Here is a 21939-nt window from a genome sequence, read left to right on the forward strand (position 1 = left end):
CTAGGTGTTAATTTTTAATCAAATTGTTGAAAAGTTGTACTATATAGCTCTGAATGGGATGCTGAAATAGTAGTTTTGCAACTAGGTGCAATAAGAAGATTTTTTTCAGCAATAGGCCTCATTAACCTGTTAATTGTGAAATAGTTTGTTCTGTTATATTTTTTCTAACCTCCGTCAAGTCAAGTTGTTTTTTTCCAAGATTTGAAGAAGGAGTTTCTGTCCTGTCTATGGAAATTCCGGAAAATCGAAGGCGCTGTAGAATCACGTTCAAGCCACGGACAAAAAAGGTTGGCTCGCTCGAAAAAGTCTAAAAACTCACTGAGCTAAAGATTTTCAACTTTTTGAAGGAAGCCGACGACTCCATTAATTTTGGTACAAAGGTAAATTTAATGAGAGTGAGTTTTTAAGTAAATAAGTTTAGAAAAACATTGAACCACACGCATTCAAAACAGTGCTGTAAGGAAACATTTTTCAACAATCAAAACAATCCTGAATTCAACACGGGTTAATTGGTATGGAGGCCGTTTCGTTTCTCTCAAATGACAGGAAAAGTTAAAAGTTTCACAACGGAATTGCAAAAAAAACTTTTTGCAATTCCACTGTGAAACCGTCAACTTTTCCTGTCCTTCTCGAGAAACGAAACGGCCTACTTTTCCCTATCAAAAATAACAGAATTGAATAGCAACACTTTTCAGCACTTGTTTCGAAAGGAACACTTTTCAACATTTTTTTGATTTAAACGATTTATTGACAAAATACATGAAAATTTGACTTAAAATTTCACTAAGTGTGTGTTTTTTGGAATTGCAAAAAATGTTGTATGGAACTCGTTGCAAAACTTGATTTTTTCAGCACTCTTCGTATTTATCCAACTCGGTGAACCTCGTTGGATAAATGTACGACTCGTGCTGAAAAAATCTTCTTTTTGCAACTTGTTGCATAAACTACTATTTTGCAATTCCACTGTGAAACCGTCAACTTTTCCTGTCCTTCTACTTTTCCCTATCAAAAATAACAGAATGGAAAATTAATACCTTTCAATAATAGTGCTGAAAAGTTCTACTTTTCAGCACTAAAATGGGTGCTGAAAAGTTGAACTTTTCAACACTTGTATCGAAAAGTAACATGAATTTAATAAACACATGAATGTTTGACATAAAATTCCACTAAAGAAGCGTTTTTCAGAATTGCAAAAAAATGTTGTAAGTAACTCGTTGCAAAACTTGATTTTTTCAGCACTCGTCGTATTTATCCAATGTACAACTCGTGCTGAAAAAAATCTTTTTGCAACTTGTTGTATAAACTACTATTATGCAACAAGTTGCAAAAAGAAGATTTTTTCAGCTCGAGTCTTACATTTATCCAACGAGGTTCACCGAGTTGGATAACACGATGAGTGCTAAAAAAATCGAGAAATTTTTTTTTCAGCATTTATTTTGACTATTTCAATCTGTCAAATGATCAGCCGCCATTTTATTCAGAAATAAGAATTTCTGGCTCAGCTTCTGCTCTTCCAAATCACTAGTGAGTTCTTTGAACAACAAAATGAGTTGTATTAGATTCATGGTCGAATCGAATCGACAGTGAGTAATGAGCATTCAATTGCCTTCATCGCTCTTCATCGTAATTTTGATATTTTGTTATCTCTCACGATCAAAGTTCAGGTGCCTCGAAGTTTTGTTTATGTCATGTTGGAAAGTTTAACAACATGTTTAGATTTAAATTCTTGATAGAGATCAAAATCAATCCGCATTCCACCAGCTCTGTAAACAACAAATTTCTGATTTTTAAATGAAAATGTTTTGATTTCTTCTTATGAGATAAGTTTTGGAAAAAGCTTTAAAACAATATTGTCATTTATAAATAAATAAATACATCTACAGGTTGTTAGTGGAAAATCCAATTGAGGTAACAAATAAATAATTAAAAAATATAATTAATAAATACTATCCAACTATTCCGGGCCCTGCAATCGCGCAACACCCTCAGTACGGTCGCTCAGAAATTGAGTATCAACAGAAAAAAGAACTCCACCACGCCCGTGGTGCGGCAACTAAGAATTGGACTACCAAAATAACAAACAATCGCTCTACACCCACGACACCGGGTTGTTGCAAACCCACTGATAGTCGTACGACCCCCGAACTTCGGCCATGTCCTAGAACAGATAGTAATCGATCAGCTGCTGCTCCAGGGGCGTCACCGGCGTGGTACAATCGGACAGGGCCTCCGCCAGGTAGTTGGTGATACAGTACGGAAGGTTCAACCGGTCCAGCTTCTCGCGCGTCTTGATGTGCTTGATGATTACGGCCCGGCAGCGGTCCTGCAGGTTGACAAAGTCCCGCCGCGACTCCGTCAGCACCATCTCGGTTTTGGCCGCCGTTGAGCAAACCACCGGATACAATCAAATTGGAACGCAAAAGGGAATGTATAAAATAGGGTTAGGCAAAGTATGGCCGTCTGGTCAAATGAGGCTTGCCAGCTGATATTTTTTAAATTGGTTGACTTGCAAATTGGCATGACATGCCAATTGAGAAGTAGTTTTTGCAACAATTTGCAAAAAGAAGTTTGATAAATCGACCGTTGTGTACTATCTTGTGACAACGACCATTTAATACTTTTCGAGAAAATCGATTTTTAAAGTTTGTTGGTAAATAATTTCAAAACTATGAATGATAGAGCCAAACTTTTTGAAGCAATCGGTTCGTATACTATCGCTTAACAAACGCTCCAAGTTTCAACTAATTTGGTTACACCAGTTAAAAGATTCAGTAAATAATGTAAACAAAAATCTGAAAAGCACGTGTCACAAGTGTGTTTTGAAAGTAAAATTGTACTACGTGTCACAAGTGTGCACAGAATTCCCATACAAACTAAAATAAGCTCAAATCAATGGTTTAATCGACTTAATTAGTATGTTTTTATAAACAAAAGGTTACATTGCCTTTAGAAAGTATGTGTACACATAAATTTGTGAAAAACAAGAAAAATTTTCCACATTTTCCAACAACATGTATGACGTGTCACAAGTGTGCACAAACATTTTGATGATAAATTGGTCTATGTCACAAGTGTGTATTGCGATATCCGGGAAACGGAAGCGAGTTTCCAAAATCGGGTTAAAGCATCTTGTAGTGTTTGTTAAGTATAGCAAAACGTCAGCATTAACTCATTTTCGACCAAAATGGTCTATGTCACAAGATAGCACACAGCTGATGAAATACGACAAGTGCTAAAAAAAACAAAGTTTTGCAACGAGTTGAATATTTAAACAGTTTTTATTTATTATTTGCAACACAACAAAACATATTTTTATTAAACTTCCCCTAGAAAAATAGTTTTCGTTTTGTGATCAAATTCCGGTTTAGTTTTCATAAGCTTCTATCAGTTGTTCCGATCTCCAGTAGTAATTTGTGTTTTACTCTGGAGAAAACCAAATTTTCGTTAGGTTTTTAGTTTTGATCATTTATACGAACTGAAGCATTCGTGAACTCGTGATCTAGTCAAAAACCGATTGATAAAACCCAAGGTGGCCACTCACATCACATGTTCGAATTCCCGACTCAAGCATAAATAAACGACAAAGGATGATGTAATATCGTCAAAAACTATCTCTAATAAAATCAATATCCACCATAGAACAATAATTTCTAAATAGATTCAAAAAATATCTAACTTTTTGCTCTTTTTGCAAAACAAGAAGGCTAACAAAACACATGTTTGAAAAGGTTTTTTGGATCTAATCTAATCTAATCTAACTCTATCGCAGTCAGTCTTTCGAGGGCATCCTGGAAAATGCCTTAGGTTGATTAACGCCTAGCATCCTCTTGTCATTATTAACATTTGCAGTGCCCCAATGCATTAGATTGCTTTGAAACATCATAAAAGTTAAAGCGGCCAGGCCTACTGCGTAAAGTTAACCGCAAAGATGATTCGTTGTAGTGGATTGAGTTTGAGCACGAATGTTCAAACAGCAATACGTTCTTGAATCTACAGGGGAGGAAGAAACGTTTGGATCCCCCGTTAACGTTCCTGTTTGTTAGAGCAATAAATCGTTGGGAGCACCTCCGGGACCCTCTGGGATGGGACATAGTATTTCAACAAATGCCCTGGACACTATTTGCCGTGGTTATACCGCCACAACTCGCTCTTGAAAAGGTAATTTTTTTCAAGGGAAAATTTACAAACCCACCCAAAATATAAAAATTTCGAGGCCAATTAATTTTTTTTATGCCTATAATTTTTTCCCTCGCATTTGCCTAGAAAAGGGGTGGCAAAACTTGAAAAAAATAAAAAAAAGTGAGAGCAAGCGAATCACGCAAAATCGCTTCCAAACTTCTTAACAAAATCAATCTGTTGAAGATTTTTTGTGAATTTCCTTGTTAGTACCACTTAAACCTACTTGTTTACACACATTGCCCATCTACAATAAGTGACAGGTCATTTTTTGACGTGTGACGTTATACCTGCAAGTAGAGAAATAGATGATCCACCGAGTAATTAAGATGATGATTTTTTGAGTTTCTTTATACCGATCATTCGTGCGCGAGAGAGAAGAGCCGAGTTCCCTTCCGATTTTTTTCTCTTGATGAGCGTCAAATGATTTTTTTTAAAGTTCTTACACAGAGTTACTCTGTGGTTCTTCCATCGCTGCATTCTTATCAATTTTTCTTTTTGGATTTGTGGATCAAAATCAAATTATTCGCTCTACGGCATTGCCTTGGCGTTCTCTATTGCGAGATTCCTACTCGAAACTAAGTGTCCGAAGCTTGATTGATTGTTGAGGCAATTGCAAACCTCTTTTTACACCTAAGCAGCTTGCATCCACCCTGGGATTCGAACTGACGACCTTTGGATTGTGAGTCCAACTGCCTACCAGCGACTCCACCGAAGCAGGACCCAGGGAGACGACTCCTACACCTGGATTGAGCTAACGACCTAACTCTCTAGGTTAGACCGGGGCCAACATTTACTTCCCCGTCCGACGGAAGGCGTGGTCAGAAAAATCTCGTCTCGAAAAATGCCACCGGGACCGTCTGGGATCGAACCCAAGCCGACTGGGTGAGAGGTAACCACGCTTACCTCTACACCCGGCAGATTTGTGGATAAAAATGTTTAAATTTCCTCCAATCTGAAAGTTTTAATTTTGATATTTTATTTAGGCCGTTGTGAATATTTTTCAAAGTTTATCAGGGGGCAAAAATATATTTTTTTGCAAATAGCTTGAAAATTTCAATGGAAATAGAAGTCTAATCAACTGAAAACAATCTAAAATGCCCTATTCTGCATTGATAATCATATTTAGCATGTTTGGGCTCGTTTAAAAATGTTTTGAACTTTTATGGAATTCCAACGTACATCACGCAAAAAAAAGTTTCTCGCAAAAATAAAATTTTCGTCAATACTTAGAAATTTTGGAAACTAATAATTGCAGAACAACTGGACAGACGTATAATTTGCGTATAATGCATTTTAAAATGTTAAATCCGTGACCAGTAATTTCAATCTTTTTTAACTTTTTTTATGTTTTTACCCCCCTCGACTCTGACATAAACTTCAAAAAATATTTGCAACGGATTTAAAAAAAATCAACGTAGAGTTACAAGATGTCAAGAATTCGTTTTTTTTATGCTACCAATCTTCGAAAATTTATGACATTTGATTTAATGGTGCGCATCAACCAGAGCTTTTTGCATTAAGATTTTCGATACACACATTTGAGTGAATATCTTCAAACTACAGGTGTTTTACAAAATATTGTATAATTCTTCAACAACTAGATAAAATATTTTCCAAAAAGTTATGGATTTTGGCATATTTCCGACTTTTCCGATTTTCCTACATGAGTGGCTGCTAGGGTGACAAGAATAATGAGAAATTTTGGAAAATTCTAGGTGAAAACCACCTGGCTCGATTCCTTCGGCAAAATCTGGAACAACATTTGAAACGGGCACATTTTTTGTAGCTTGGACTGTCTTTCAAAATCGTAGACAATAGGTAACTATTTTAAAGAAACTTAAATTGCTAAATGGTACACAGCAAAAAATCTGATGGTAAAATCGTATGCAAAAGCATGCACATCACCTTCGTGAGAAAAAGCATGTAATATTGTATGAGAAAACGTGTACACAAAAAGCATGTACCAGTAAATGTATGCAGTAAACCCAGTATACAGTACCATTTTCACAGCGGCGAGATAGCCGAAAGGGTTGGGGCGTGGATTTGGTAATCTGAATATGACTTTCGCTGGATTGATGTTTTTCTTCGGTACATGCTTTTTGTGTACACGTTTTTTCATACAATATTACATGCTTTTGCTCACAAAGGTGATGTGCATGCATTAGCATGCTATTTTACACAGATTTTTTTTGCTATGTATCCAATGTTGCTAAGTTGTAAGAATCTGTGCTAATTTTTAGCCAAATTTGTTAAGGTTTGGGGTCGGAGGTTTTTCGATTTTGGCCCGGAAGGTGGTGTTGATTGTGTGGAAATTTGGGCAAGAGAGTGATTCTAATGTATCAAATTATAAATTTGACTTGTTTTAAAACTAGCTTATTTATGCAAAAATCAGATTCTGTGATCCTAAGATTAGGTTTGGTAAAATGTTTTTGACTCAATGTTCATTTTTTTAGGGTCAACTAAAGGTTTAGAAACAATAGGAACCTATAACATATTTAAAGATCATTATTATAATTTTTAGTTTTGTTTAAGGTTTTGAAATTGCTTTTTTTCTGGTTTATTCCAATAATTGAAATAATTAAAAAACAGTAGTGATACCGAACTGTATCAGCATTGAGTTCGCTTTGAGTTAATAAACTGTTATCCTTCATTTCTAGCAAAACAATGTAATTTGGTAAATGTGGCCAATTTGTAAACAAGTAGTTTGTCTTGTTAACGTTCAATTTGACATGAGCAGGATAGACTTTTTGTTTTCAAATCCACATTGGCTCATTTACAATGTTTTGTTCGATTTGAGAGTTTCACACGTGAATTTTCAAATGGTGTATCGACTGATAACTTTTAATATTTTATGTGAATTTTTTTTTTAAATTGCCAGTACATATTGCCACCACAGCAGGTACAGCAAAAAACAGGGTTTTGTAGCTTGAAACTGAAGAGCAATTTATTTGCGACTGGAGTGATTGAAGCGTAAACAAGCAATAGAACATAAACATCAGATGCCGCGACATAAACAAAAAATCAACTGTCAAAAATAGATACCCGTCACTAAAAATGCTAACATCTTGCTCACAGGGCTGCCAGTTAACACTCCTCCTCAAGAGCTTAGCATTAACTATCCTCTTCCATAACGATGTACTCTAACAATTAAACTTGTAAAGCTCTCCTACCTTCTGCGCAACCAACAATACTCTGTCACTCTTCATAACATAGCATCGGTCCCTTTTAAATACAACGTCAAACCCCTTTTGTGTGATAACACTTACTGAGACCAGATTAGTTGAAAGCCCTGGAACATACGATACGTCACCTAGCTTAACACTGGTTGAACAACCGTTACCATCCCGTGCAAACAACTTCACATCTCCTTTTGCTCTCGACTGTAACACCTTGTCGTCCGCAAACTTCACATTCTTCGCTGCCGTTCGTTTTACTTCTTCCAGCTTATCCTTACGTCCAGTCATGTGAACTGTAGCTCCCGAATCCAAGTACCAATCTTGCGATGACTCCTCCTGAATTGCTGCAAAACACACTTCGTCGCTTGACCTATCGTGCACCTTGACAACTGCTGACAAAGCCTTGGTCTGCTTCCCGCCAGTCTTCGATCGTTCATCCTCTGCTCGTGCTTTCTTCAGCAGTTCACAACCTCGCATAAGATGATCAGAGCTACCACAAACGTAGCACTGCCGGCTCGATCCAGGGGCCTGCACGTTCTTTGGGACACTTCGCACTACCATTGCCTTTCTCGTTCCGTGTCTTGCGATCGCTTGTCCTTGCGGCGATCGTACTCCTCCATCAGCTTTGTCTTCACGAAATTCATCGAAAGAACGTCCATCCGCCCGTGTATCGACGCCACAGTGCTGTCGTAGGACTCTGGCAGATTTGCCAAGATGAAACAAGCCTTGAGGTCCTCGTCCATGCGAACGCCAACGTTGCCCATTTTTTCGAAAAGCTCCTCCATTGCCAACAAAAATTCTCGAACGTCACCTCCTTCGGCGAGCTCCATCTTCGAAAGCCGCTTGATAAGTGCCACCTTGCCCACTGAAGAATCCTTCACAAAATACTTCCGCAGCATCTCCCAAGCTTCCTTCGCCGTAACAGCATCCTCTATCTCTCTCTGCAGCGCATCGTCAACCAGGTACCCGATGGTTTGCAGTGCCAGATCGTCTTTGACCGCCCACTCGGGAGATTTCTTCACCTCTGCCTTTGCATCACCGACAACGTAACTCCAGAGTCCTTCTCGCGTCAAGAACTGCCTCGCACGACGCTTCCAGGTTTCATAGTTGTCGTAGCTCAACCTCTTGAACCCGAACTTACCACCTTCCATCCTTCCGGCAACTCCCTTCGTTAACTTCCAGCAACTTGCCTCGTCGAACTCCAACAACTTCCTTGGCCAGCCTTCAGCAACTTTCGCACAAAATCCTCTTCCTCTACAACTTCCTGTCGTCTGGGCCCATAACCTATTGCCACCACAGCAGGTACAGCAAAAAACAGGGTTTTGTAGCTTGAAACTGAAGAGCAATTTATTTGCGACTGGAGTGATTGAAGCGTAAACAAGCAATAGAACATAAACATCAGATGCCGCGACATAAACAAAAAATCAACTGTCAAAAATAGATACCCGTCACTGAAAATGCTAACATCTTGCTCACAGGGCTGCCAGTTAACAGTACAAAAACTCATTTTCCAATTTCATGACGATGTGGTTAATACATTGACCCGTAGAAGAAATGAGTTCAAAACGCAATAACTTAAAGTTTTTCAAATATTTCACCAGACTCTTTCTATTGGCCAAAAGCTTTGCCCCGAGTCATAAACAAAAAGCGTTAAATTTTTCCACATCACTTTGCACTGAACATCGAAGAAAGCCTTCCGGGCCACATTGCCACCGGGGCTTGGTAACAGCGGGTGGACCTTTACAGGACAGTTACATTAATCTCGCGGTAAAAGTATTGCTGGTGCAAGCACTTTTCTTCTGATTTATGGCAACACTTGGGGAAAAGTCGCGCGACGGCTGCATAAATAATGCCTCTTCTGGATGGAAACTGGACAGGGCAGAAAAGAAAATGCTTTTGTAGTAACAAAGATTGGAACAAATGCAGAACTAGACATTTTATGTCCAGACTAGAGTTTCAAATTCCTCTACTTTAAAGATATTTTAGTTTTTTAATGTTAGGTACTTAAATTTAATTTTGTTTTGTAAATTGATGGTTCAAACGTTTCCAACAATTTGTGAAAATTCAATGAATTTTGCTTTCCTGGCACAAAATGTAGCAATGTGACATTGTTCACTGTGTAGTCGTTCTTTCAAGCACTCGAAAGGCGGACGTTTGCCCTCCATTTTTAAAGAGCGAATCCGTACATTTTTGCTGCAGGGAAAGCCTTCCTTTGACGCGGAAACACTGCTGTGTGCACTGACTGAAGCATCCTTATCCTCATTTTTGTTTTTCCACAACTCTTCCCCCCTTCGAGAACCTTGGCCCGGTGGTGCAGAGAGAGGGTTCTCATCTTACCAACACCCAAAGACAAAAGGATTTTTATTTCCCTCTGAGTGTCAATTTTGATCCCGCAGCCAGGACGTCCCTTTTCACCACTTTCAATTTAAACATTGCAGGAAGGAACCTAATTTCGCTACAGTTCAGTCTATTTTGTGTTTTCTAAAAAGATGTTTGAACTTGTTACTTGTTTTTCTTATAAATTTAGTTTTTAGTTTCCAAGTATTATTTTTCATATTTTTAACACCTAATGCTTCGTTTTTAAATTTTACTGATACACAACTTCCATCAGCGTATTTTGGCCCAAATTAAACAAACCAATCTCATTTGTTTCGCATTTTGCTCTGCTATGTTCAATCTCCGACAAAGGGGCTGATGCAAGACTAAAACAAAATAATGAGCCTAAAAGGACGACGACGGCGGCAAGCCTGTATGCGCGTTGGCGCGATGAAACATGCTGATGAAGCGTTTCGTGTCACCCTCTCGGAACGCAATCGAGAAAAATGGGTCCGCAACGGAAACCAATTAAAATTGATTGTCGCGAGCGTTTTTTCGGGGGGTTGCTTGTGCGCGATATAGGGAAACAAAGTGTATTTCCATCGGGTACTTAATGTTGGCATATCCGTACTTTGACGTTTGATTACAGTCTCTAAAAAGCGGTTTCATTTTAAATTCAGTAATGATGGTAGTTAATCAAATCTTTGTGTCAAATAAGTTGTGTAAAAATAGGAAATCGTCGAATTGGATGGAAATTGGACCGAATCCTTAACCTGACAAACAAAGAGCATTTATCCTTCTATTCAAAAAAAGTTATTTGGCATTTTTAATAAATACAATTAATTAGTTCCATTGAGCTTTTTTTTCTAAAAAAAAATATTTTAAAAACGAACCATTCACTTTAACGACCCCACAGCCTATGTTCGCATAAATGTCCCATATGCAAAAACAGCAAGTTGAGAAAAACGCATTTCAAATTTGTCTCACACATAAGGAAACATGTAAATTTTTCACGAAAAACCGAGTCAAGTGTATTTACCTGAAGATTTTTTTATAATAATGTGCCTGAAAATCTCGTTTAAAGTTAAACTTATCAGCACTTGTTTGGAAAAGTAATTTTTTTCAACGTTTTTTTATTTAAACGATTCAGTGACTAAATCTATGGACATTTGACTTATAATTCTGTTCAAAGGGTATTTTTCGGAATTGCAAAAAAAAATGTTGTATGGAACTAGTTGCAAAACTTGATTTTTTCATCACTCGTCGTATTCATCCAACTCGGTGAACCTCGTTGAATAAATGTTCGACTCATGCTGAAAAAATCTTTTTTTTTTTTTTGCAACTTGTTGCATAAACTACTATTACCTACATTCGTCCAATTGTTTTGCAATCATTAATATGGTACGGCTCTTGTGGTAAAATTTTCACTATTTTCAACCGAAAAACCCGATTTAATATCACCAGAGGTGAAATAGAGCCTTTCTTAAAAAAATGATGAAACTCCGACAAATATATTGGTGCAATTAATTTTTCAGAAACAAAATGATACACCCCAGTGAGAATTTGACCTAAAGCTTCGAATATTTTAAGGCTAAACCTCGATTTTTTTTTAAATTTCAGAGGTACATTATGGGTCGCAAGGTATTGAAATTTAATTAAGAAAAACATATTGGATTGACATTATTAGAAAAATATAAAGGGTACTCAGTCTTTAATGTTAGTCTATGATTAACTTAAAAAAATATGTATAGCTATTGCACTTTGTCGATCTATTATGAGAAGCCAAAAAGAACACTTTCACGCGGTGCGTAAAACGCTCAAGCGTAAATGTGCTGGCGTTTATGCTTCGACTTGAAGACTTGTCGATCTTTCGAGGGAAAACGTGCCGGGACATCGAATTTGATATTCAGTAAATGATTGTGTATAAACCCAAAAATTTAATAGGAAAAATAGGGTAAAAGTAAGACGAAAAACACTAATATGGCTATATCTCTGGAAATACATTTTGGAAAAGCTTCAAATTTTGGGGCCTAGCAGTTTATGGCGCATGTTTTCGAATGGCTTTTTGTTTGAATCTGAATTCTTGTAATTTGATAGTGTTATCTGTAAAAAATTTTTAAAGTTTTCTAAGAAAAGTGTTTTCCCAAAAGTAAACCTTAAACCTTTCTTTTGCAGTTGATTTTGGAAACCTTCAGCTCTTTCTAATCTAGTGAAAAAAAAAACGTTGATTCCAGCGAAACTGAACCCCAAACATTGATTTTTTTTTACAAAACCATTACCACTGGTTCGGTCATTTTAGACCTGTTTCTAATCAGCGAAAAAAATTAGCAATTCCTGGCAATTTTTCTGTAGGCTGAGAAAATAGCGCCTTTTCCACTAGTTTTAGCGAACATTGGAAAGAGACCATCCATAAATCACGTGGACACTTTAGGGGTATGGCGATTGTCCACTCTCAATACAAAAAGTTTTTTTTTGCATGGACATTTGTCCACAAAGGGGGGGGGGGGGGTTCGAGATTCCCAAAAAAGTGTCCACGTAGTTTATGGAGGGACCATCCACAAATCATGTGGACACTTTTTTTAAAAATCTCAAACCCCTCGTGGACAATTGTCCATACAATTTTTTTTTGTATGGAGTGTGGGCAATCGCCATACAACCCCGAGAATGCGATTTTTTTTTGAATAAAGAAAAATACAGTCCAGACTCGATTAGCCGAAGGCTTTTTCAAAATTTCACTTCGGATAATCGAACCACGAAAAACGTTTTGTTTTTTCGTTGTTTTTGATTGTTTAGATTAAGTATGACCCCTAAACTATTCTAAAATTATTTAGAATTTTTTATTCCAAGCTGGCGGCCAAAATAGCGGAGATGAAATATTGAAAAGACATTTTTTAATTCAATAGGCAGAATTTGACCAAAATGGGGTCGCAGAACTCGAATTTGATGTTCAAAGCAAGAAAATAAAAGATACGATTTTTTTCGTGATCGTGGTTATCCGAAGTCTCATACAAACCTTCGGATAATCGAACTTCGGATAATCAAAACTTCGGATAATCGAATCTAAACTGTAAATGAATACTAATAATAATTAGAAATTTCATATTTTCTATGTCTGCTGGAAAGCATTACATTTTAAGCTGTCCTAACAGTCAACCACGCAAGCCACTGAAAACATCACAATACAACAAGTGTTGTTTTCCCCCCATCCCTAAAATATAGTTCCATGCTTCGTCATGTGCTGATAACAGCAACCGTACCGCACCCCGTCAAATAAACTCCCTTTTGCCTCCTCCTGCGGCACTCGTTGGCGTACGATATCGATTTTTTTCGCTTTTATTTGTGTTCTTGCACCATACACAAACCTGTTTCCCTGTTGAGGGGTTGCATTCGGTATAGTTCTTCATGTATTGTGTATCCCGAAAGAATTGTGCGGCCGGGGATCCCTTTCAAGATATATGCTGTCAACCATTGTTCGAATCTCTAGATAAATACTTCAAAATATGCCCAAAGCTGTGCCATCCATAATACCTTAATGTTTTCAATGTCTATTTGAAAAAGTCTACTTTTTATATATAAAACATTGCAAATATCAATAATTGTAAGTGCGTACTACAAAATTGCGTTCGACTCAAGTAAATCTATTTTGATGGGACGTCACTCATGCATATTTACGTAGAAATGCCATCATTAAAAGTAGCATGATTTAGATGACAGTTTCACAAAAAAAAATCATGGTAATATTACATCTGGGAAGGGGTACATCTTTTATGTCAGAAAAAAGGTGTAATTTTACCTCTGGAAATGTGTATTTTTATCACTTTTCTGGTGTAACGTCACTTTTTCAGTCTAAATTGAGGTAAAATTACATCATAAAAGAGGTAAGGGAGCGTTCTTTTATTACGTAACGCAGTAGAGGGGGCGGGGGGTCGGAGGCCGTGTTACGCTCCATACAAATTTTTTTTAAATTTGTATGGAAATTTTGTTACGAGGGGGGAGGGAGGGGGTCTAAAAGTCCGATTTTTCGCGTTACGTAATAAAAGAACGCTCCCTTAATATTCAACCTTCCAAAATTACAGCTTCCAAATTATTTTTTACTGTGTTGTGCAGCACTTCTTTGGGATGAGTGTGCCAATCGACTTATCAAGCAAATCCATCCTCGTATGTACAGTTCATCAACTGTATCACATTAGATTGATATAAACAAAAATGTTTACTAACACAACTCCTATCTTCTGTATGAAAGCATGTGATTCATCTTTTAGAAAAGAAGATTCACTGCCTGAGCTTGAAAAAAGTCCGGTTAACTTCATATGATCGGGTGGTATTGCACTCACCTCGTCCCAAACACCCGCTGCGACACACTCAGCTCCCAGTAGTAGCGGCCGTTGTTGAGCACCCGCGTGCCTCGGATTCCGGCCGTACCCTTGCTCCAGTTGGGGTGGAAGTGCACCGTCCGATTGTTGGCCCCGCTCAGCCACACCTCCTTCGAGCGGTCCCGCTTGCTCCAGCTCCACTTGTCCTCGCAGCCGTTCTGCAGCGGGCGCTCCCCCCGGAACGGCTGCTGGTTGTTGTTGTCCGAGGCCACCCCGACCATGGCCACCGCAGCCGCCGCCGCTTCTTCCACAACCGGTACTGCGATGGCGGGTTGTTGGTGCTGCGGAGGAGTTGGAATCGGTTCCTGCTGTTCGGAACTTGGTTGATGGTGATGATGGTGGGAGGCACTTCTGGCGGCGGAAGCTCCGGCCGTGAGTGATCCGAAGAAGGCGCTGAGTACTCCATTGCTCCTGCTGGTGTTGTTGGTTGTGCTGGTAGAGGTGGCAAGGTGGCTTCCGGAACCGATGCTGTGGCTGGTGGGTTGTTTCGCGTTACGACCCTCCTGAATGGTCATTTTCTGCGAAGGCGACCACGGTGCGGGCTTGAAGATTACTGGATTGTTGGAGACTTGGAAGAATTTCGAGAAACGGACGCTAGGCCATAGTTTGAGAGATGTTCAGCCTGAACGAGTATTGTTGGCGTAATTGAATAATCCTACTGGTGATGATGATGGTTCTGAATGGTTGTGTTGGTGTCGTCTACTGAGGCGATGAGTCTAGCTACGGTGAGTCACGTTTCGAGGTCGAGTCTGCTCATGGAAGGGTAGCAGGGGTTTGCGTTGGCCCTGCCTAGTAGTACTTTCCGTAGCTGTCCCGGTCGACCATCAGTTCCTGCTGCTGCTGCTGCTGTTGCTCGTTGCGGAGCCGCCGAGTCCTGCGAGGACGCACCGGCAAATCCCGATCGTTGAAGTACACCTTGTGATTCCCGATCGTCCTGGACCGGTATCGATGGCCGCCGTGCTTGCCGGAAGCGTTCTCCAGGTGGTTCCCGTTCGGGTGAATCAGGAACGAGTTGTAAACCCGTAAAACCAACTTGTTACAAAAGATGCAAATATTTTTCAAAAACAGCAAAATCAGTATCAAAGTCATACGAATGTCCTTTTGGGGGAACCCGATGCGCGTGCGACCAAACACAACCCCCCGAACCTACGGCCTGACTCCGTAGAACCGTCTTCTATTTACAACCTTCCGAAACGGAGGGACTCGACTAAAAATTCCTTCCCCGCGCGACTTATCCTGTGGTTCCAAGGCCTACTATTGCGCCGACGCGTGACTTCTTTCTTCAGGATGCAATCGACGACATCTTGGAAAATCCCGAATTCTTTCTTCCCTCAGGTTGGCGTTCCTCTTTTCACGACAATCCAAACTGGTTCCGTATCAAAATCCGGATTCAACCCGACGACGACCGCGACACTTCCACGACGTACGCGAGCGGGCTTCTCTAGCGTTCACCAAAGTTTAAAAAAAAAGTACGACGGACCGTGTGTCACGGGTTCTGTTCGGTGCGCCACCCTCGGAAAGACTGAAGAAAGGAAAAATCGCCTGGCGCGATGGAAACCCTCCTCGCGCGATGACGATGACGGACGGCGATGATTAGGGTGAGTTGGAGCTCCTGCGTAGTCGAAGCAGGCTGTTCTCTGACGAGCTGGGGTGGAACAAGGATAACACGTGTTCGGCAATGTGTTCGTGCGCGAAGCGTAGCGGCAGAGGAAATTGAACTGGAGTGCGCGTGATAAGCGTATGGGCGATGGGTGAGGGTTTGGTGAGGGTTATTTTTTTACAATATACTGGCGTGAAGTGTTGATATCTAGAGTTTTTAAAAAAGAAAACGTCCTGAAAACAAAATTTTTATTTTTTCTGCTCTTTGTGTGTTTTTACCGCACCTGACACAAGGCGGTTTGAAAAACACCCATAATGCAAAAAAATAAAAAATTTGTTTATAGGACTTTTTCAAAACAAAAAAAAACTGTATGTTTTAGTCATCCTTTCAGAAGCATCCTGGAGGATGTCGGGGCGATTACTTCCAACATTCTTGTTACGTTGGATTGGATCACGGGTATGAATCTTCAAGCAATTTCAATATGGCGACTTATATCAGAATAAAGTGAGGTATTTTCGCAAGTTCTCACTGTTCTGTGTCCTGGAATGGCCGTGGGCCGAATTCGGCCCCACCATTGATGTATGGAAGGTGGGGCCTGGACAAAAACAGTTTGGGATTCAATTAAACTCCATGTTTATTTAAATTAAACATTTAAATCCAAGATGGCGACAAAAATGCGGTGATGAAGTATTGAGGAAATGAATTTTTCAATTTGGTAATTTAAATTTGATTAAAATAGACTTGCAAAATTCGCAATTCGCAATTTTCAGTGTAAGAACGGGCCTTGACCGATCTTATGCACCAGGTTCCCGACGAACACGCACTGCCCTTACACCTACATCTCACCCTTGCTCTGAGTCAGTACGAGCAGCACGCTAGAACACGCTTTGAGTGTTCGTGCCAGGCATGCACACCTTCTTTTCCGGTTACGCATTTTAACTCGGCCGGGGGTGGTACATTACGTAGGGTTTGATGTAAGTATAAGCGCCTAACCATCTATAGTGTGCCTATCAACTTTCATTAAAGCAAAAGCTGTTTTATTTTTAGTTTGAATTCAAAAACTTATTGTTATTTACTGTGTATTGTTTTCTCCTGAAATCTTCCCTGTTGTTGAGTGTTTATGTTACAATTTTTAAGCATGTTAAAATTTTTTACCAAAAATACAATAGTAATATTTGTGTTAATCCTTTAACCATTCCATAAATTGAGTAAGGGCTCACACCTCACTTGTTTGAAAAAAGGGTGAAGATTGAAAACAATAGACAGTAAAAGAGAATTTATTTTATAAAAATCTAGTATCAATAGTAAGAGAATGATGAGCGTATTTTGAAGAATAAAAATGAGAAGCTAGATGTATTAGATGTAAAATCAGACAATAGTTAATAAATAGAGATACAAAACAAGCTTAGATTATAGTAATGATAATTTATAGGACAGATAAAGAATTATTAAAATAAATAAATTCGCAATAAAATCAAAAAAGATTAGACGAATGATAAATAGACTTGATATTACTAGTACAGTAAGGAAAAGTATATTTTTAGGGAAAAAAAAGCATGAGCATGAGCATGAGAGATCACCCATGGTTGCCCCTCCGTTGCTGAACAGAACCGTAATATCCTTTCAGCACTACTGATTATATGCCTCGACGATCTAGTGGTGTTTCCCTTATCAACAGCATGCATGAATGCGCTGAAAAGATAAAACACCATGATTGCCAAAACTAGAATAGGTAACAGTTATTGGCCACCAACGGCGCCCGCCATGTCAGTTTGTAGACCTCGAGTTTAAGGGACGGAAATGTTAGTTAGCGCAGGTTGCTACTAGGGCAGCTGATTTACTCTGTGCTTACACCCCACAAGCGCCAGGAACCTGAAAATTTGTTAGTAGAATAGGGTGTTTGGTCAGGATTCATCATAGAAGATGATGATGCGACCCAAAATCATAGTGTTTGTTGAAAGGTATTATGTTTTATTCTCAAGGCAAGCAATCGGATGCTGCGGATGAGTCATTTCCCGTTTATCGGCTGTTAACTTTTAATTGAAATGGTTTTATCTTAGACATCCGGCTGTGGAATGATAGAACCAAAATTATTTGTAATTAAATGATGAAGGATTTAACAGTCTGACTTTTTAATTGAGATGTTTTTACGAGTTTTACATGATTCATGTTTAGTGGGGTACTGATTAACGAAGCGAACGACGAGTTACAACGTTTATCGAGCTGAAATGGTATGATAAGGTTTTGTTGTTATTGCACACCGACGACGAACGCGAAAAAACCCTGCGACCCGACCGAAAGGCATCGCAAATTAGACTGGCTCAATTGTCATCGATGACAACCAGAGCCAGCCGTACTTTTACACACATACACGCACGCGAAAAAAAACGAAAAACACACCGACGACGAACGCGAAAAAAACACGACCCGACGGAAAGGCATTGCAAATCAAACTGAGGAAATGGAGAGAAAGAAAATAACATAAAAAATAAAACCTAATCACATAAAACCAATCACCATGCACACAAAGAGCGACACAAAAGAGACGAAAATTATCACGAAAAAACAGGACTGCGCGTCCCAAGAAGCACTGCACTTTTTTCTATTTTTAGGGAAAAAAAAACAAAACAAAACAAAGTTTGTTAAAAAAAAACAAAACAAAGTTTGTTACAGCAGTATCCACTGATAGAAAAGAGTGAAAAAGCTTTGAGAGATAAGAGAATCAAAAGTTAGTAAAATTAAAATCAAATGTTGGATATTAATAGAAGAATCAGTGAAGAATTGGGAATCAGAAGAGCAAAATAAAAATAGGAGATAGGTGGTAGCTGAGAATGAAGAGAAGAGAAACCCCGTTGTGCGATGTTTCAGGTACATCCACAGCAGTTGACTCAACATACTGCGAATCAAAACAATATCGTCTACAATCACAAATTACTTCCCTTTCCCACATTGTTGCGCCCCTTTCTTTTAGCCGTCTCGATTCTGACCCGCGGTGGTCAAAGGTTTACGATCCGTTTCCACAGGCCACCAGCTAGGTCATCATGAAAACCAAGCCAACGTGGAGGTAAGAAAATAGGACACTCGCAAGGAACCAGAGCTATACTGTTCTGATCAAGATAATTCGGATGATCTAACAGAACTACGGATGTAGTTAGTTACGCTCCTTCCAGGATGTTCCTTACGTGGACGTCAACCGAAGAGCACGCAACAAGGTCAGTGCCATTGCATGCTCTTAGGTATCAATCCTTGGCCTGCATTAAAATAGACTTGCAAAATTCGAATTTTATGTTAAAATCCAGAAAACTACGATTTTTTTATTCATGGTTTAAAGTCCCATAACCCATAATAATCTTCGGATAATCGAGTCTGGACTGTAATGCAGTTCATCCTAGAAACCCCAACAATGAGTATTCAGCAATTTTCCACGAAAACAGCATGATTCGAAAAAAAAGTTTTCTGGGGGTTCCTTGGCCGTAATAATTCGACCCGTATTTTTTGTTTGGCCATTAGGGTGACCAACGCCGGTTTCGGGTGGTCCGAAAAATTGCAATTTCCGTTGACTTTCGCAAAAACCACTTTTTTCATAAAAATCATTGCTCCGCGCCATTTCAACCGATTTTAGCTGTCTTGGACGCAAATGAAAGGTATGATAGGATTTTAAGGAAAAATTATAAAAAATTAAATATCTAGCCTGACATATCGTCGCCATCGTGCTAACTTGTCGTACGTGCATTTTGGGCCAGTTTGAGTTAAGAACGCCATTTTGTGCAGCTCACCATGCCTCACCTTTTGACCTTCACAGATCCCCAAAATTCGATTTCAATCCTGAGATATTCAACAAAAACCGAAAAAACTCCGTGCATTTTTGTCACTTTACATATGAAAGTAGTTTCAATCTTGACCTGCTATATTGTCACTCCATGAAAATTGATGTAAGCGCGACAAAAGGCCAAAGGGATTTCAGGCCAGGAAAGTTAGGATGCGTTTGTCGCACGTACAAGCTAGACTACCGTAAACATTTGTAATTATAACTCGGAACTCCAGCAACCAACTTCAACCAAACTTTGGGACAATGCACAGAATGGTGAGCCAAACAAAACGTGTTTGTTATTGTTTACATTTTTTTTCTGTTTGAGTATTAAGACACGGAATCCTGATTACAAGGACTATTGTATCGTGTTACCCATTTTTACTGTTATTAAGCATTTCCAGATCTATAACACAGTTCCTATTGAGAGGAAAAGTGCTGTTCCATCCAGATGCTGTAAACTCCATTCCTTGTGCCTTGTGCGCTATGTATCGCTAGAACCGCGGTGACAATTTTTCATGTCATTTTTCAAGCTCTTCCCAGCAGCTATTATTTGCCGCGCGGGGTCTTGTAAAGACAATTGTCTTTTGCAGCGCTACTTTTGCGGTGTTCCCTTTGCTCTGATCTGGACAATGCGACTGGACTGCAGTGCAATACCGATCGGCTGGGCATTATTTACATGCGAAGACACGAGGAAAGTATTTTGGGAAGAGGCGCAAAGGAATATCCCAAGATCGATCACATGCTTGAAGAGCACGTGAAGCAACCGTTTTATACTCATACGGTTGCTGCTACCTCTGAACTTAAACCTAAGGCTGCCACCCTGAGAAGAACCCATGACTTTCCGCTTATGAGGCGAAACCCGTAACCATTCGGCCACAGGAGGTTGGCAGGTATTGTTTACATTGCGTGCTCTCGTTTTTGAATATTCAAGGTCAAACATTAAAACACGTTTTTCTCGGAACGTCAAAATTCTTCACGTAAACTAATGTCAAAAACAAAAACAATGACTTTTATATCCCGCCTTTTGACATGGAGGATTTTTAAAACCCGCCAAACAAATCTCAGCAACCTGATGGTTTCTGGGGAAAATTCAGAAAAGTCCTTGTCAGAAATTTTCAGGATTGATTGAGACGGAAGCAAGTGGCTGAATTTGGGTGGAATTCTAGAATTTTTAATCCTCTAGATCTGGCCAGATTAAGAAGCGCAGCTTGTGGTACCGAATGGTGTGCAAGTTTAACAACATTCATGGCCTTAGTCGCTTCCGGTGGATCACAGAGTGAAAACGAATCGGAAAAAAATCCAAGAAAAATTCATTTAAAACTTAAAAGTTTTCTGAAGCGAAACTGAAGCAGAAGATGAAACATATTTTAAATTTGTTAGTTTTTTAAGTGAAATAAACTTTTTTTTGAGGGGGTGGGCTTGTTTTAAAGAGTGTTATTCGAAATGCTTTTCATATTTGATACCGTTAGTGGACATGGGGTTTGAGACTGGGCCAAAGTGATTCTTTTTTACGGATTTTGCAATTTTCCAGGTTCTTTAAAATGAAATTTATTTCTGTTTAAAGCTTGAAGGGTTGTTTTGAGCAGAGCTGTGGAGTCGAAGTCAGAGCTGGAGTCGGTGGAGTCGGGTCTTTTTGGGGAGTCGGAGTCAGAGTCGTCTTAACTCAGAATGTCGCTTGAAATATGACCCGACTCTGCAGCCCTGGTTTTGGGGACATCTTAAAGATACTTTTCTGGAAAAAATCAATTTCAGAGAATAAATTCTGTCATTTAGGTAGCTGTTTCAATTTGAGATACGTTTGTGGCAAAAAATTACTTCTCGAAAAATCAACAATAAAAAATACTATTTTGAAAATGCTATTGAAATTGTAAAATGTTAAAAAATCTCCACATTCTACAATACCGATTCTATAGACCAAATTATGAAACAAGAGTTGAACTCGTATCGAAAAAAACGAATGAATGACATTTCCATACCAAGCCAAATCAGCTCGAGGTTCGTGCCAATACTTTCATTGGGGAATGCAAATGGCCAACCGCTAAATAGTTTGGAATCCAACAGGGTTGGTACATTCCATGGGATCAAGGCTCGTCTACTAAAGTCTAATTTAAAGCAGATCTCAGAATAATCACGTCCATCACATCACAAACGAAAACTTTTGACAAGAACTTTTCTGAATTTTCCTCAGCAACCCCCAGTTTGCTGCGATTTGTTTGGCGGGTTTTACAAATCCTCCATGTCAAAAAGCGGGATATAAAAGTCAATGTTTTTGTTTTTGACATTAGTTTACGTGAAGAATGGCGGGTGCGACAAGATAGCACGACGACGTCGATATGAAAGGTCGTATGACAACTCAAAATGCTGTTTTGAAGGTCTCGTGACCAAAGAGCCTATGTATGAAAATATTTTTACCGGATTCCTCGGAAAATTTTACATGACATATAAAAAAACATGGTGAAGTTATGTTTTCAATATTGCGCAATT

At 39.1% G+C, this 21939-nt stretch overlaps 1 protein-coding gene across 1 annotated transcript; it reads right to left on the reverse strand.

Annotated features, from left to right (window-relative positions):
* Positions 1-1318: 1318 nt before the first annotated feature.
* LOC6036649 lies at positions 1319-14584 on the reverse strand. The gene is made up of 3 exons (XM_038250821.1): positions 14006-14584; positions 7914-8477; positions 1319-2402 (listed from the first exon to the last, which is right to left on the reverse strand). Exons 1-3 carry the CDS (start codon positions 14557-14559, stop codon positions 2159-2161), a joined length of 1362 nt encoding a protein of 453 aa, XP_038106749.1. The 5' UTR covers positions 14560-14584; the 3' UTR covers positions 1319-2158.
* Positions 14585-21939: the final 7355 nt, after the last annotated feature.

The sequence above is a fragment of the Culex quinquefasciatus genome, chromosome 2 (genome assembly GCF_015732765.1).
Source record: "Culex quinquefasciatus strain JHB chromosome 2, VPISU_Cqui_1.0_pri_paternal, whole genome shotgun sequence".
Classification (NCBI taxonomy): domain Eukaryota; kingdom Metazoa; phylum Arthropoda; class Insecta; order Diptera; family Culicidae; genus Culex; species Culex quinquefasciatus.

Bases quoted from the DNA above. Each gene is read 5' to 3' on its own strand.
- LOC6036649 (XM_038250821.1), bottom strand. From the start codon at position 14,559: ATGACCATTCAGGAGGGTCGTAACGCGAAACAACCCACCAGCCACAGC. The intron at 8,478-14,005 runs GTGAGTGCAATA...CGGGTTCAAGAG, and splicing joins CAGCGGGTGTTTGGGACGAG to GTTGAGCTACGACAACTATG. The intron at 2,403-7,913 runs GTAGTGCGAAGT...TCCAATTTGATT, and splicing joins ACGGAACGAGAAAGGCAATG to GTATCCGGTGGTTTGCTCAA.